The sequence below is a fragment of the Chiloscyllium punctatum genome, chromosome 26, assembly GCF_047496795.1.
Source record: "Chiloscyllium punctatum isolate Juve2018m chromosome 26, sChiPun1.3, whole genome shotgun sequence".
In the NCBI taxonomy this organism is placed as follows: Eukaryota; Metazoa; Chordata; class Chondrichthyes; order Orectolobiformes; family Hemiscylliidae; genus Chiloscyllium; species Chiloscyllium punctatum.
The window spans coordinates 16,588,629-16,607,102 of record NC_092764.1 but is presented as its reverse complement, the minus strand read 5'-3'; the positions used below and the strand labels follow the sequence as shown (position 1 = coordinate 16,607,102).

Here is an 18,474-nt window from a genome sequence, read left to right as displayed (position 1 = left end):
TTCCTAGGTAGGATTTATTTTTGATTTAATTGGAAGTGGGCGTTGCTGGCTGAACCGCCTTCATTCCCATCTCTATTCGTCTGTCTGAGTCACATATAAGCCAGGCCAGGTAAAGATGACCGTTCCCGTCCCTAAAGGGCATTAGTGAACCAGATGGGTTTTTCCTGACAATCGATGATGGTTTCATTGTCATCATTCGACTCACCTGGGTGTGAAGGACTGTGGCAGGGAGATCAAAGCCATGAGATAGATGGATGAATATTTAGTGAACAACAAAAGAAGACTGGGCAGCAGTGGGAAGCGAAGCCATTGAAATGGATTCTGCCTTTGGCTACAATCGCTGAGGTATGGTTGGAACCAAATGTGTGGTTTCAGCCAGCTGAACAACAGTAGAGAGCTTTGTGTCTTCGGGTATTCATAACCGGCATTTTCTCATATGTTCACTATATGGCTCTTGAAATTTATTTACTGAAATTATTCTCTAGTTATTCATTGATAATGATTTTTAAACAAAATTTCTACAGTGGGTGAATGAGAAGGGCTTTCTCACAAGAGTTGAGGTCATGTGTATTATGCGAATGCAGTGTTTAATTTCCTATTTTATTATATAGTTTGCTCAAGATATGGCTGTTAATCCATTTTTCACATCTGCATCTCAGATACTACATGTGTCCGATTTGATTGACAATGCTCTGAATGTTGATTGAAGTAACCATCTGCTATGGTAAATTGGCGCAGCCACATTTAGAGGTTATAGGTTATTCACCCAAATAGAACTCGCACTTGATTTGTATAACTATTTTTAAACCTTGTTGTCTTGCTGATTGTCCTAACAGCAGAAAGAATTGGTAGCTCTGTGCGATCAATGACTGCTTGGGCTGAAAAAAAATTGCTTGGACCTGAATCCCATCCTTAATGAGAGATAAGAAAAGTAGAAGAAATTGATGTACTGTTTGCTAAGCAAATGCCTGAGTCAAAACTGTGATTACTCCAATAATGATGCTAATTGCCTTAGATACCTAAACCACACTGTTTGTGCACAACTTGTTTAAATGACAAATGTTGCTAAGATGGGATGGAAATAAAATGCATCTAGTGCATAGATGCACATGGAAGCTTTATTTTTTCTTCTGTTTCAGCAAAAAGGTAACATAAATCGCTGAATTAAATACTAATTATGCATCTGTCATAAATCTTTCATTTACAAGCTAAAATGTGTTGTTTTGGGGTTTTGTTAGTTCTGTTTCAAATTTTTAATGAGAAATAGAAGTAAGTTATGAGGTAAATTTTATTTAAGTTCCATATTTTGATTTTTCTAAAAATTCTGTCAATATGAGCATTTTTCTTCCAGCAATGACTGCTGAGGAACTGGCAGGGAGGAGTAGCTGAGCTTGACAGTGTGAGGGAGATGAATTAACACACAGTTGAAATCACCCAATCCCTGAAGCGTTTGGGTTAATGACTGTCTCTGCAGATATTAATTCATCTCTTTCTGTATCCTGGGTTCAATAACTCCTCCAAGACATTTTTCCCAGTGATGCTATCAGCCCCAACAATTTATATATTTTTTGGAACCAAACCAACACGAAAGCACGATTGGTTTATTTTAGTTTTGAACTAATTGGAAGTTTGAAGTTAATTAGAATTTTTTTTTGAGGATATATTGTTGGAAGTAGTTAATAATTTTTTAAGTATTTGGAATATCAGCTTCACAAGCCTGTGCTGCCATTCATTTTGGTCGTACCTCAGTTCCATTTATTTGTGTTTGTTCCTGAACTGATACCTGCACTGAACAAAGATCTATCAGGCTTGAAGTGAAGAGGCCGTGATGTAGTGGTAACGTTACTGATTTAGAAATCCAGAACTTCAGTCTAATATTCAGGGGACATGGCTTTGAATCTCACCATGGGAGATGGTGAAATCTGAAGTCAATATATAAAATCTGGAATAAGAAACTGTCCTAATGGAAATCTTGTAACTACTGTCAATTGTTGTAAAAACCAATCTGATTCACCTTTCAGGAAGGAAATCTGCCATCCATACTTGGACTGACCCACATGTGGCACCAGACCCACATGTGGCACCAGATCCACAGCAGTATTAACACTTAAATGCCCTGTGGGCAATTAGGAATGGGCAACACCCACATGCCATGAATGAATAACAATGACCCAGCATTTTTAAAGGGCATCTGGTGGATACATGGATAAGAAGGGTTTAGAGGGATATGGGCCTATTGCTGGCAAATGGGACGAGATCAGATTGGGTTTTTTTGGTCAGCTTGGATGAGTTTGACCAAAAGGTCTGTTTCTGTGTTGTATGATTCTATAATACTTTAGAGGAGACCCTTCCAGGTTTCCATTATCTTTAATGTCTAAGTGTATTTCCCAGTTTCATTCTTAAATGGCTTAACTCTAAATTTAAGGTTAGCCTTCACATTCTGGATTGTACCACCTGAAGATATATCTAGCTTAGCAAAACTGATTGTAATTTGAAACTAAACAATTAGATTGTCTCCATTCCTTTCAGGATCTTGATCAGATGGATCAATGGGCTGAGGAGTTGCAGATGGATTTTAATTCAAATAAATATGAGGTGCTGCATTTTGGAAAGGCAAATCAGAACAGTACTTATATACTTAATGGTAAGATTCCATGGAGTGTTGCTGAACAAAGAGACCTTGGAATGCAGGTTCATAGTTCTTTGAAACTGGAGTCATAGGATAGTGAAAAACGCGTATGGTATGCTTTCCTTTATTGGTCAGAGCATTGGGAGGTCATGTTGCGGCTGTACAGGTCTCGGTTAGGCCACTATTGGAACATTATTTGCAATTCATGTTTCCCTGCTATAGGAGAGATGTTGTGAAACTTGAAAGTGTTCAGAAAAGGTTTACAAAGACGATTCCAGGTATGGAGGGTTTGAGCTATAGGGAGAGGCTGAATAGACTGGGGCTGTTTTCCCTGGAGCATCGGAGGCTGAGGTGTGACCTTATAGAGGTTTATAAAAGCATGAGGGGCATGGATAGGATAAATAGACAAAGTATTTTCCCCAGAATGGGGAATTCCTAAACTAGAGGTTATAGATTTAAGGTGATTAGGAAAAGGTTTAAAAGGGACATAAGGAGTAACGTTTTCACGCAGTGGGTGATGCGTGTATGGAATGAGCTGCCAGAAGATGTGGTGGAAGTTGGTACAATTGCAGCATTTAAAAGGCATCTGGCTGGGTATATGAATAGGAAGGGTTTAGAGGGATATGGGCCAAATGCTGGCAAATGGGAGTAGATTTATATAGGATATCTGGTTGGCATGGATGAGTTGGACCAAAGAGTCTGTTTTTGACATGTGCCAGATTTGCTGAGTACTTCCAACATTTTCTGTTTTTATTTTAGATTTCCAGTGTCCATTGTATTTTTCTTTTTGATTAGACTATCTTTGTTGTGGTCCGATGCCCAAAACTAAATTCAATAATTGAAAACTATGTTGATTCAACTAAAGTAGTAAGTTTCTAATGCTGAATTTAAAATAATTAAAGTGAAGGCATTAACCCTTTTTGTTACATTTTGTATCTTCGCATTAGCTATTGGTGATGTGTGTAAGTGGATGCCCAATTTCAAATTAGAAGATTTTACAGTTTCCTGCATTGACATTCCATCTTATTATTGACACAGTTCACTGTACATTGTAACCTAGGATCACCTGCAAACTACAGGGCTGTCTTCCTTCATCTATTTCGCTAATACAGGTGTTGAAAAGTGGGGGACCTGAGCAATATGACTTGTCATATCTTGTCAATCAGAGAGAGCTCCTTTTGTTCCCACTCTAGTGCGTGTCATCTTTCAGAAGATTGTGAGTTATGTGGAATTCTTTACAACAGAGGACTCTTGAGGCTGGGTCATTAAGCATATTGAAGGCTGAGACGGACAGTTTCCTAATCACTAAGGGAGTCATGTTTTATGGGGAAAAGGAAGGAAAATGGAATTGAGAATTATCAGCCATGATCTCACTGAATGGCAGAGCAGACTCTATAGGCCGAATGATCAACTTCTGCTCCTTTGTATTATGTCCACGTGCTCACCTATTCTCGATACGTTCCTAACTATGCGTACCTGACATTTGGACTAATGATGAAGTAATGTCACACCTCTTTAAAAAAAAGACCCATTCTCCTTCACTTTGCTTATCACAGAAGAATGTCACATGGCCCTTGTCAACTTTTATTTCTGTGTGTCCACTGCAGAATCAACTGCAGAGCGAACACATTCAGTAAAATTGCCCCATCGTGTTGCAAAGAATTTGAAAATTGGCTCCAAAATTGCTACTTGTGTAAAATGGGCCCAAGGGATGTTTTAGTTGAAACCTTACATAACAGATGAGCAAAAGGAGGAAAGAGTGATGCTTGACTGGCCATCAGGTATGTGTGTTTGGAGGTCAAATTATCTATTTAGTGATTACCTTGGAAACCAAAGGAATTTACATTCAACTTCATCCGAGAATTTGATTTTCAGTTGAATTTTATGTTGTCTGAAATTGAGAAAAAATACAATCTGGCACAAGGCAAGTGTGGGTTATGATTCAGAAAGGTTAAAAGTACAAATTTGGGAAAATGAAATGATTTAATGTTTTATACTGTTATCAGTGTGCAACATGATGACAAAGTAAAAGTGAAATTTAGTGCAGCTCCACTGTTATAATGGCTGTTGGAGTGAACAGGACTGACCGTTTCCATTGATCGTTTTTAATCACTGCAGTAAATCTTTTTATGTTTTGCTGCAGTCAGATTGACAGTGACAGACTTCTGCAGAATTTGAATTGTTCAGTATAATATTAATAACAATAAAAATGTGAAATTGAAGTCTTACATTTATGTCCGCAAATTAAATGCTTCATTTTGTTCTAGTTGTAAAATTAGCATTATGGAAAATATAGTACTGTTCTTATCAAATGTTCATAAATTTTTAAAGGACCCTTGGGTTGTTAGGATTTCTCAAAGATCCACATTTTGCTATTTCTTGTAGCTACTTTGTAGCAAATTGCATTAGAGCAATAATTTTATCTTAAGTGAATAAATTCAGATAAAATACTTTTTTTTGCTATGTTGTGCTTGGTTTAGTTTATAAAAATGGAGAGCATGGGTAAATTTATGCCACAACTGGGGATTTATAAAGAGGAATTGTGGAATAAATTTGTTCCATGAATACTGAATAACAGTTATATTCATAATGATGAAATCTATTTTTTTCAGTTGTTTCTTCTCTTCCTCCCTGCCTTTCCTTCATCTCAGCTGTTTACTCACAATCCTCAAGCTGCACAACGCAACCAAATTGCACAAACTGCTGAAACATTGATCTCACTTATTGTATTCTCCTGATGCTTGAACTCCAACTAAACCAGAAAACCCACCAAATACCACCAACTGATTCCTCATTATGAATTTGGAATGAATGCTTGTGCCCTCTGCAGGAAAAATTCAATGCTACGGATAGCTGCAACATGGTTGAAATATGACTTAAAATACTGTAAGCACATATTCGTTAATAACTTAAATTTCTGGAATAGTTGTGCCTTAATTATTTTATGTATCTCTGCATTTTAAAATTTAAGGGACAAAGAAAACAAAATTCCTGGCTACTTCTAAACATGAAAAAATGACCTAACTCATTCATCCTATTATTTAAATGTTGAAAAGATTGTTTGGAGTGACATTTAACTTTTTACAGTGAAATATCATCACTACTAAGAAAAGAAGGATGAAATGTGTGGACTTGTGCAGTGTTTAACAATATTTTGTGTATTTTTTCATCCTCTTATGTGCAGTGCAGTGGAATCCTGATTGATAGCCTCAATTATGACCTGCTAAGAAGTAAATTAATAGCTTGGAATAAAATTAAGTATAGTTTAGATGTGCAGCTCTCAAAGCAATCACATTATTTATGCCATGAGCTTTTTTTTTTAAGAAACTTCAGCTGCAAACTTCAGAGTTTTCTTTCAGGAAGTTATGGGTTATTTTCTGAATGTTTAAAATGTCTTGAATACTGAAAGTTGCAGAGTTACATTGAAATTTCAATACAAAAGCAGATCGTTCTGTTCCAAAGTCTTCAATGCATTTTCCCAACCCCCACTCTGTGCTGCTTCTACTTCGGCTATGCTGCAGTTGTCTACGGGTTTTTACCTGCAACACAGGGGTGACTAGGTGGTAGGTCTTTGATTGTGACTCCCAGGCACTTTAACCCAGGCCGTTACTTGTGAGAGCATTCAGTCTCGAAAGCATTCTCTGATATAGTTGAAATTGACTTTTTAACCCCATGCCTACTTTACAATGGGAAAAACACAATGTGTCCACAGTTTGGGAAATGATCCATCAGGATGTCTAGCTGTTGAGCAGGGGATTGTCAGCCCCACATTATCTCAGATTATGTTCTCTTTGTTTGAAGTTTCTGTGACATCTTTAGGTATTACATTCCATCAGTTCCACTTCAAATCTTTTGCCTTTCAGTCACTGAAATTAAATAGTTTTTTGTCACTGTGTGCTCTCAGCCTTTTTTTAAAGAAAACTTTAGAATTAAAACCTAAAAACATCTTTTTATTTTCATTTTATGTTTATCCTATCAGTGCCAGAAGTTGGAGTTGGTTTCGCAGAGAAATGCCAGCAAATGTGATCAGCCTTACTGATAGTAAAGCAGAAGTAACTCCATTGCTGTGTCTACAGCCTCATTAAAAAAGCACTCCTGCTGTCCTTCTTCAAGATTTAGAACACTTGTGTTCTGTCCTTTCTGCAGGCCTCTTCACATACTGATTTGCAATGCTGGTGTGTTTGGATCCTCATGGCAATTGACAGAAGATGGTCTAGAGACCACTTTTCAAGTGAACCACCTGGGCCACTTCTACCTGGTACAGCTACTTCAAGATGTCCTACGCCGCTCAATACCTTCAAGAGTGATTATCGTATCCTCTGAATCACACAGGTTGGTGGTCATCAGTTTTTAACACTGTACCACTTCTGTTTTCAATTCACTTAATGTCAGAATGTATGGGAAGTGATCTGAAGCTTGCTTTTTTAAGTGAACTGAGTGAACGGCTATATGGCTATCCAAGTTTTCTGTATGAGAAACCAAATAACATTGGCACTACCAAAAACTAGCTTACACTTTCTGGATTTCTAATTGTTAAAGCGTGAGTTTATTGATTTTTAAACACAGTAACTAGTAATACGGAGCACAAACACAAACATTAGAAATATGAGTTGAGTCCAATAAAATAATAATTTTAAAAACACATGTACTGATTAGTCTCTGGAATGTTTGCAAAGAGCAGATCATAGAATCCCTTCAGTGTGGAAGCAGGCCATTCAGCCCATCAAGTCAGCACCCACCGACCCTCCGAAGACCATCCCACCAGACCCAATCCCCGTTCCAATAACCCTAGATTTTTACCATGGCTAACCCACCTTTCCTTGAACACTGTGGGCAATTTAGCATGGCCAATCCACCTAATCTGCACACCTTTGGACTGTGGGAGGAAACTGGAGCACCCAGAGGAAACCCATCCAGACACAAGGAGAATGTGCAAACTCCACACAGACAATCACCTGAGGGTGAAATCAAACCCAGGTCCCTGACAGATGGAGGTAGCAGTGTTAACCACTGAGCCACCATGCAGATGGTTGAATATAGCAAACATTGCCATTGAGGTAACCAGTAGCATTGAAGTTGGTAGTTGATCCTTAGTTTTTCTGCTATGTTGAGAGTCCATAATTCTGATTCCTTTCAACCTTGATGGAATTTCTGCTTTCAGGATGATAGAAGGTCCGTTTTGTTGTTCTAATTCCTTTTGTCAAAGACTGTGTTCATCAACAATTTTGAAACATTGTAGAAACTTTCAATTCATCACTCTTGAGAGGAACATCCAATATTGATTTCACTTACTTCAAGCTGACAGACTCATTGTTCTGTTGTGGGCTTCTGAGCGCAAGTTATAGAAACAATGTTTACACATTGGTCAATGATCTGTAGTTTATGTGTAAAGCTCCCAGTTTATTTTCAACTCTGCTAGCATGAACATGTCTCTGTCTGCATCATTTTCAGCAAAAACTTCCCTTTTTGTGATCATATCGTTGGTGTGTAACAGTTTCCGAAAGATTGTGCAATGTTTATTTGTGATATGTAATTTGTAATAACTACCTGAGAAATGAATTTCTCGCTGTTAACCCAGAGTGTGTTTAGGTCCATTGAAACCTGGCTGTGTGTTATACCCAAAATAAAACTTTTTGCTCCACATTCTGGTTGTAAAACTCTAAAGCTTTACTACCCTGATCACCTCTTTGTGTTATGGAAGAAACTTCTGATTTTTTCTGATTTTTGGAATGAGATATGCTTGATAAATAAGAATGAAAGAGCTTAGAGTCATAGAGATGTACAGCATGGAAGCAGACCCTTCGGTCCAACCCGTCCATGCCGATCAGATATCCCAACCCAATCTAGTCCCACCTGCCAGCACCCGGCCCATTTCCCTCCAAACCCTTCCTATTCATAAACCCATCCAAATGCCTCTTAAATGTTGCAATTGTACCAGTCTCCACCACATCCTCTGGCAGTTCATTCTATACACGTATCACCCTATGCGTGAAAAAGTTGCTCCTTAGGTCTCTCTTATATCTTTCCCCTCTCACCCTAAACCTATGCCCTTTAATTCTGGACTCCCCGATCACAGGGAAAAGACTTTGCCTATGCCCTTCATGGTTATGTAAACCGCTATAAGGTCACTCCTCAGCCTCCGACGCTCCAGGGAAAACAGCCCCAGCTTGTTCAGCCTCTCCCTGTAGGTCAGATCTTCCAACCCTGGCAACATCCTTGTAAATCTTTTCTGAATCCTTTCAAGTTTCACAACGTCTTTCCGATAGGAAGGAGACCAGAATTGCACACAATATTCCAACAGTGGCCTAACCAATGTCCTGTACAGCCGCAACATGACCTCCCAACTCCCGTACTCAATACTCTGACCAATAAAGGAAAGCATACCAAACTCCTCCTTCACTATCCTATCTACCTGCAACTATCCACTTTCAAGGAGCTATGAACCTGTACTCCAAGGTGTCTTTGTTCAGCAACACTCCCTAGGACCTTACCATTAAGTGTATACGTCATGCTAAGATTTGCTTTCCTAAAATGCAGCACCTCGCATTTATCTGAATTAAACTCCATCTGCCACTTCTCAGCCCATTGGCCCATCTGGTCCAGATTCTGTTGTAATCTGAGATAATCCTCTTCGCTGTCCACTACACTTCCAATTTTGGTGTCATCTGCAAACTTACTAACTGTGCTTCTGATGCTCGCATCCAAATCATTTATGTAAATAACAAAAAGTCGAGGGCCCAGCACCGATCCTTGTGGCACTCCACTGGTCACAGGCCTCCAGTCTGAAAAACAACCTTCCACCATCACCCTCTGTCTTCTACCTTTGAGCCAGTTCTGTATCCAAATGGCTAGTTCTCCCTGTATTCCATAAGATCTAACCTTGCTAATCAGTGTCCCATGGAGAACCTTGTCGAACGCCTTACTGAAGTCCATATTGATCACATCTACTGCTCTGCCCTCACCAATCTTCTTTGTTACTTCTTCAAAAAACTCAATCAAGTTTGTGAGACATGATTTCCCACGCACAAAGGAATGTTGACTATCCCGAATCAGTCCTTGCCTTTCCAAATACATGTACATCTGTGCTTGATTAGTTAAGTTCTGTACCTCCTGGAGTTAGGCATTTACTGTCAATGTTTTCTATCTCTGCACTTGGTAATTCCTTCATCTCTTTCCTCAAAATCCTCAGAGGGACACTGTGGCTCAGTGGTTAGCACTGCTGTTTCACAGCAGCAAAAACCCAGGTTCAATTCCATCCTCAGGTGACAGTCTGTGCGGAGTTTGTACATTCTCCCTGTGTCTGCGTGGATTTCCTCCGGATGCTCTGGCTTCCTCCCTCAGTCCAAAGATGTGCAGGTTAGATGGAATGGCCATGCTAAATTGCTTATATTGTCCAGAGATGTGCAGGCTGGTTGGATTATCCATGGAAATGAAGGGATACTGGATATGTCTGGTGGGATGCTCTTTCGAGGATCAGTGTGGACTTGATGGGCTGACTAAACTGCTTTCACATTGTAGGGATTCTATGAAAATCAAATATCTCACTCGTTCTTCATTTTTTTTAAGAAAGGTAAAACTATTATGGACTTTTGATTAAATTACTTTACAGACACATTTCAGACAACCGATTTCACATAAATTTCAATTTTGTAGGAAGCGTTCGCTTGCATTGCATCATTAGGCACCAAAGGATTTAGACTGTAGCTTATAATTTTCATCATTCAATTTGTTGGTTAAATCCTGCTGTGCAACATATCTCTGAGACTCGGCCAGCAGCATCTTTAGCTAGGAAACCGCTTTCTCCTTCAACCTTGTAATCCCAAGACACCTTCCAGCTGATGGTTCAGAAATAACGATTGGTTACTATGTACCATGTACTCAATGAGTTTTGAACCTTGCGATCCTTCTCCAGTCACAATCAAGAAGTCCTCTCTGCTACATTAGGCAGTCTGTTAATGGGTGACCTACTATTTCTACTCATCAATCCTAGTATCCCTGGGTCACGGCACACTTGACGGTACACTGTACATAAATCTTGAGGTAGACGTTATAATTGCCAGCCATTCTTCCAGTGCATTCTCTTCAGCTCTATGTGCTTATTGATCTTGCCTCTAGTTGGTGAGATCAGTTGTTTCTTCTTGAGCTTCTGTGAACTCCACCATGATGACCTCTTCAGTTTCACTCAGCTATTAAGTTTGTCTCTGATCTCTATGCTGTGGTGACTATTCTCAAAGGGAAAAGAAACCTATAAATCTGCTCTCCCCTCTCAGTATTGTGTTGTTGCTAAAATATTTTTATTTTAGTGAAATTTGTTGAGCAGAGATGTTTCAAAGTTACCAACCTTGACCAGAACTGGACAGGACAACTCAGGGAGGGTTGGCATTCGTTCAAATTGTGCACTTTGGACACAAACCTGATTTCTTAATACCAGTATTTTCAGTGCTGTGAGTGTTGCTTGCAACTCCCACCCCCCCACCACCCCCCACTCCTGGCTTCTGACCAGGCTGTCCATTATTGAATTGTTCAATTACAACTTGATTAATTGAAGATATCTGGTCAACATGGCCGAATCGGAATGAAGGGTCTGTTTCCGTGCAGTACGACTCTGTGACTCTGTAACTACACCACCAGTTGCCCTTGTGTTACTGATTGTGGCCAGGTGAATGCATATCAATGTTAAAATGAAAGGCACCCCAAAATAAATATCTCAAACCAAGTTTATAAAACTATGAATCACACTGCATGCAAATACCAACTAACTTATCAAATCGGGGTAGGAGTGTGTTATAACACTCCTTGAATTTGCATTGGCATTCAATTCATTGACTTCTGCACCAAGCCCTACTTCTCACCCACTCCCCATATCCTTGGATATTGAAAAATCAAAAATCTGTCTGTTTCTGCCGTGATGATACTACATGTTGGAGCATTCACAACTGTCTCTGGTAGAGAATTCCAAAGGTTTGTAGTCCTGCAAACAAATAAGCATTTCCTCTCCTCATTTCTAAATAATAAACCCCTCCTGAAGTTGCTGTCAGATTTCTTTTATTGTAAGATTGGACATGCTTATTTTCAGTACAAATTCTGGGAATTTTTTCTTCTTAAGTTTTGAATAAGTCACAACGATGACTTGGTATGTGGTTTGTGATTAGGATCTAATTCATACATTTTCTGCAAGAATAAATCAAGACAAAAAGCTTTTGTGATTTTGTTTCTACATGCATGTTTGTCCAAATCCCTGAACCCCTGTCTAAATATTCTATGCGTATTTGGAGGAAAAGCCTGTACTCTGATGGTTACAATATTTACTTATCATACTTTCAGTTGTGTTCTTCCATCTGCTTTAGCCATGGTCTGGTTGGGAACAAAGTATAATTGCCATCAAAGTTACAATTATTATTTATGGCCCCTTCCCTGCATCATAGCTGCTTACTGCTCTTCAGGGTCGGTTGTGCACAATAATTCTCTGAGCTGAGTCTTTTGCAAACATTTTGCAAAGCCAAGAGTCTTTTAAAACTGACGTGCCAGAATTGACTCACTATCACTTGATAAGAAACTGAAGTTTTCGGTGTAAATATGGAGACAAGTGTGCCAAAAAATCGGAATTTTGAATATATAAATAACATCGCAGCAACGTGCTAAATTGCTTTCACTTGTACAACAAGGATAAGTTTGTTTCCATATGTAACTGCAACGTGCCTATCTGCACCATTGTGACCGCAATTACAGTTTTCTTCCAATGCTCAGGCCACTTGGTTCAAAGGTGAGAGATTGATTTTGGCTTTGTACGGAATAAAGATTGATTAAATCAGAATGGCATGACCTTTATTGATTTGTTGTTTGACAATCAGTACAGCTTGCCAAGAACCACTTGAGGTTACTGTAGCATGAGAAAAAAAAATGCAATTAAATACTGCTTTGATGAAAATGAAGCATGAGAAGTTCAACTATTGCAGTACAAACATCTCTTGTAGATCAGCTCTGAAAATATTTTTAACTGAAGTATTACTATTAAGAAAAATACTTTTAGGAATCAATATTATAAAGCTAAAGAACCAAGCACAGGAGTGTCATAGGTTACATTGGGTCAAGGAGCCAATGATTGATGAGCGATTTCAAGTTCCCCTGTGCAAATTCTAGGTAATTTAAGCTCAGATATTTCCAAGTTTATGGCTAAATTATAAAACCTAATGGAAAACTGATTCTGCAATTCTCATACTTCAAGGTCTTATTTTCTTAATTAGATATTGCAGATATCTGTAATCTTTCAGGATTATATTATTGCACTCAGTCTTTGTTTTACATGCATATGCTTCATGATTTGTATGCAACATGTTTAAACTACAAATAGAATGAGTTTAGAGTATCAGGTTCCGATATTTTCAACTGGTCTGGTTGCAGGATTTTAAAAGGCACAATTACTGTTGATTACTCTAGCCAACATAGGTGCTTATTAGCCAATCCACTTAATTTCCTTGCATTATTTTGGTTTATAATTTTATTTGACCTACCATGTCCACACAGCTCAATATAGAGTGTTCATCATCATTGCCATTTGCCTTGACTAAATATTGAAATTTTGAACTTGATATTTATGGAGCCTGACCCTGTAACTACCCTGATGGATATTTATACTTTTTGGAAAGTAAAACATTAGGTTTCAGGCATTATTTCTCACCTGAATTTGTAAACCAATTCAGTTTGATCTGTTGTATGGTTTACAGAATCCCTGAACAGCTATTTTGAATGGACTTTAGAAAAGGTTAGATGCCATAAAAAGATGATTCAGATTGTGGGGTATCTGAAAGTTTCAGAGCAACATCTTCCAGAAAACTCACAAATGCACTGATCTAAGTTTTCATGTGATTGTGAAATCTTTTAATATGAAATCTTTTAATGCAAATATTGTAAAAATGGGTTTTCAGAGCAATATAGACAAAGCTTTCTGTGGCAGCTTTGTGCAAATACTCGTGTAACATTTACACTTTAGACATCTGAAGACTATAAATTGAGAATACAATATAAGAAACATATCACACAGAAACTAAACGAGGTGGCTTACCACAAGGAATAAAATGGCTAATTGACTCCATATGCATCTGCAATTCAGAGAGTATGCTACAATGTACCACAATAATATTACCAATATAAATGACACAACCTTTGGTAGATTGAAAGGAGTACTTAGCTTTTTGGAAAGTTTTGTGTTCTATAAACTTTCCATGTATTCTTTTAAAAAGAAGTTTCACAATAAACAGTGCATGTCATGTTCCTGACTATTTCCCCAGTAATTAAAAACATGGGAAGGAAATAGTTATATTGAAGCAGGCAAGATTACCGTCTTAATCAAAAATGAATGAGATCCATGTCTTCAGAATTCTCAATAGTGCAGGGAAAAGTGACCATTTGTTTTTTTTTTGTTTTCTGAAGCTTCCTGGGATAAGTTGGAGCTTGAATGGTGTACGTAATCAAGTACTGAATCAATTTACTTATTCATTGAGCTCTAGTTTCACTGTCAATAGATTCCAGTTTTCAGTCTGGCATTGGGTATTTAAATAATGGTACTGAAAGTTGAAGCTTGACAGGAAAGTGACAACATCTACCTCTCTGCTTTGATGGCCTCATCCCATTGTTTTAATATGTGAGGTTTATACCATTGGTATATACTGGTACTGAGTTTTTAATAAAAGTAGAAATTAAAGAGATTGTGGGGCTTGTTCTGCCGCCTGTCTGACCACAGGCTGGAATGATGTCTTGAAAAGATTTAGAAAGAGGCTCGGGTTATTTTGCTGTAAATAGGGGAAGAGGTCTCATGCTGAGAGATAATGGCTGTAGCATCTGTGTCTATTGGACTGCTAGTCCTCAAAAACCTAGGAAGATATTGAGAAAGTCAGTTTTGTAAATAGTTCTGTTTTAAACTGTTTATTTTATGGATAAGAGTTGGTGTTTCAACATTTCTGCCTGGATACAAGGCCAATGTGATTCACATTGCAACAGAGATAGGCTTTGAGAAGAGAAGAGTTTCTAACACTTCAAAGTGTTAGTCCCTGAACTTCAAAGACACAGGAAATCTGTTAGGATCTGGGAGATGGGGAGTAGTTAGAGGCTAGAACTCTCTGCAGGAGTGAGGTGGGAGCTCATGCTTTATTTGAAAAGTCCAATTGCATGATGATTTGAAATTAAGCTTTGCCTAGTTTGTGCTTATAGACACAACTGCCTGGAGAAAAAAAATCTCTCATGGTTAAAAAAAAGTTAAAAGTGGAAAAGGAAGAGAACTAAAGTGAGCCCCCAGGAGTCAAAATTTATTTTGGACTGAGTGTATTTGATTGTGCTATAAGCAAAAAGGGAAAGTTCTCTTCTGTAGTTCAAAGTACGCAGGACCTACACCAATAGCATTTAGTTTGCTAGTTGCTGGAAAAATCTTAACTATGAAATATCACTGTGGCAACCACGCGTTCTTATTACTTTATTTAAGAAATTTTCAATTTCGAGATCTTGAGGTGCAGGTTCATAGTCCCTTGAAAGTGGAGTCGCACGTAGACAGGATAGTGAAGAAGATGTTTGGTATGCTTGCCTTTATTGGTCAGTACATTAAGTGTAGAAGTTGGGACGTCATGTTGCGGTTGTACAGGGCATTGATGAGGCAACTTTTGGAATACTGCATTCAGTTCTGGTTTTCCTGCTATGGGAAAGACATTGTTAAACTTGAAAGGGTTCAGAAAAGATTGACAAGGATGTTGCCAAGGTTGGAAGGTTTGAGCCAAAGGGAGAGGCTGAATAGACTGTGGCTGTTCTCCCTGGAGTGTCAGGGGCTGAGGGGTGACCTTATGATTTTGTAAACCTCTATGAGGGGCATGGATAGGGTGAATAGTTAAGGTCTCTTCTCCAGGGTGAGGGAGTCCAAAACAAGAGGGCACAGGTTTAAGGTGAGAGGTGGAAAGATTTAAAAAGAACCTATGTGGTAACATTTTCGCATTCAGAGGGTGGTGTGAATGGAATGACCTGCCAGGGGAACTGGTGGAGGCTGGTACCATTACAGCATTAAAAAATTTGTATGGGTATATGAATAGGCAGCGTTTAGAGGGATATGGTCCAAGTGCTGGTGAATGGGACTAGCTTACTTTAGGATATCTGGTTGGCATGGATGAGTTGGACTGAAGAGTCTTTTTCTGTAATGTATAGCTCTATGACTCAATGACTCTACAGAGATTGTCGTACTATTTTCACAAAAGAAATGGATCTAATTAATTTAAATATAAAATAGTTTACTTCAGAAAGGTTATTGCCTAGCTAGAGGGTGCATTATCAGCAATGTGGGATATGATTTATGTGTCTAAATTCAGGAGCCACAGTGACCCATTCTGACTTTAAGTTGCATTCTGCATTACCACATGGGAGAAATAAATACAACTGAAATGGAACACAAAATCAGCTAAGAGGCTTGCTAGACTACTTCAGAGAGATATTAAAAGTTAACCATCTTAATTCAGGACTGCAGACATATCTAGAACAGATTGGGTAAGAATGTATTTTTTTTTTCCCTGAGAGACATCAGTCAAACCGTTGAGATTTTACAACAATCTAATTGTTTTTTGGTCATTTTTAATAGCGCATTTCTGTTTCTCTTTCCAGATTAAAAAAAGACTCAGTAGTGCAGTTTCTTTTATGATGTGCGGTGCTGGTGTTGGACTGGGGTGGACAAAGTTAAAAATCACAGGTTTATTTGAAAGTACTTGTGTGATTTTTAATAGTTTCTCCTAGATCAAGAAGGCCAATTATGGGTCTGCTTTGCTTACCTGACCTGCAGAGTGTTTCTAGCATTATTCAAATTTGTTGTGTTTTTATGAGCTTCTCTCATTTGACCACAGACATGATGAGTTGCAATCCAGTATCACTGCACAGCATGCTCCCAATAATATGCAGAAATGGCCATGTCAGGACCAGATAAATCTCTCACAGCAAGAACTTAAGGAAGGATTGTGGAGAGCATCACCAGAATGGTGTTGATTTTTGCTAGATGTTATGCAAACCATCATGGAGGGATAGTTGGGGGCTGGGACCACTTAATCGTGATATCAGCCTTCCAGCAGTGGCAGAATCTCGCAGGATGATCTCACAGGGGCAACGGTGAGATTACTCACCAGTGAACCATCATGGCCAAATTTGGGAGGGAAACCGCCTGTGATTGGAGGAAGAGCGAGTAGTGAGGGACACTACTGGCAGTGAGGGAGTCAGTGGGTAATAGGAACTGGTGAAGCTGAGGTTCAGCCTTCGTTTGGGGCAGAAGGGCTGGTGGGGGGTGCAAGGGCTAAGTCTGGGGTGTGGGGTCAGAAGGAGCTGGGGCTGTTGAAGGTGGGTGGTGAGCCAGGGATCATGGGTACAGTGAGATCTGGGCATGTGCTGTAGGGGCAGGCTTTTACCAAGGCTATACAGCCTAATGCTGTATTTGGCAATTCTGTATGCTCGGTCTCAGGTAATAGTGTTAGTCAAAGTTGGACTGGGGTGGGAGGGAGAGCCGACTGCCAAAGGGATTGGGGAGCAGAAAAGGAAGTCACAAAGTGGGATGGGAGAGGGAGGTTGCAAAGGAGCAGTTATAAACCTGTCAGCAGAGAAATACTCAGCTAACGTTTTTTTATTCTTTCATGGGATGAGTCCATTACTGGCTAGGTCAGACTTTATTTCCCCCCCCACCCCTTTACCCAGAGGCCAGTTAAGAGTCAACCACATTGTTGTGGACTGAGAGTCACAAGGAGGACAGACCAGTTAAGGACAGCAGAATTCCATCCCTAAAAAAGATTCCCGAACCAGCTGGGTTTTTACCACAATTGGCAATGGTTAAATTGTTATTTTTAGGCTAGTGTTTAACTCCAGGTTTTTCATTGATTTCACGATTTGCCATAATGAGATCTGAACCTTTATTCCTGGAGCATGAGCCGAGAGTTTCAGTTTACTAGTCAGGTGACATTCCCAGTATGCTCCACCTCTCAAACCAAGAATACTTAAAATCATTGAGATAAAGGACTTCCTTGCAAAAGAATGTGGAATGTCTAATTAAGATCTGTGTAAGTTCAGGAGCTTCTATATTTGGAAAAGTAACATACTGGATCCATTTAAAAAGCACTGTCAAATGTTCAATTTAAATCTGAGAATGAGATCTGAGATGCAGTAAAAAGAGCTGTAATTTCCTGGCTGAAACGTTCCAATTTTGTGCATGTGTGATGGAAGTGCATTAGCTGTGATCTCACTAGTCTGCAAAAGGAATGGTTAGGATGATGACTGTTCATGTGGGGAAGTGTGTGTCAGTTAGTTTGAAAAAAAAAGTTCATTATCATATGCCATTTATCTTATACCAATTTAGTTCTTGTTTTGTCAAAGAAATTAGGACTTCCCTTGCCTTTAGGTTTAATGTTGATCATTATTGAGGAAATTGATGATTTATTCTTATTCTGTCTCTATTCATATATTCAGAATGTATTGTATCTATGTAACAACATCAAACAGTACTTTTTTTATTCATTAGCAGGATGTGGGCATTGCTGCCTTGGCCAACATTTATTCCACATCCCTAATTACCCAGAGAGCAGTTAAGAGTCAATCAAATTGCTGAGAGTCTGGAGTCACATGAAGTCACATTCCCTCTAGGGCAGTAACAAACCAAATTTTTTTTAACAGCAAACGGCAATTATTTCATGGTCATCGTTACACTTTTCGTTCCAGATGTTTTTAAAACTTGTATTTAAATTCTGCCGTGGTAAGCTTCAAACTCAGATCATCAGAACATTACCTGGGTCTTCTGGATTAATGGTTGAGTGTTAATAGCATTAGGCCATTATCTCCCCCATGCG

General features: G+C 38.9%; 1 protein-coding gene across 3 annotated transcripts in view; it reads left to right on the top strand.

Annotated features, from left to right (window-relative positions):
* The window catches only part of wwox (WW domain containing oxidoreductase), a 939,779-nt gene that overhangs the window by 317,782 nt on the left and 603,523 nt on the right, over positions 1 to 18,474 (top strand). For all 3 annotated transcript variants that reach the window (XM_072595864.1, XM_072595865.1, XM_072595866.1), the window contains exon 7: positions 6,776 to 6,961. In XM_072595864.1, the coding sequence (XP_072451965.1) occupies positions 6,776 to 6,961 (186 nt within the window). The remainder of the gene's footprint in view (positions 1 to 6,775; positions 6,962 to 18,474) is intronic.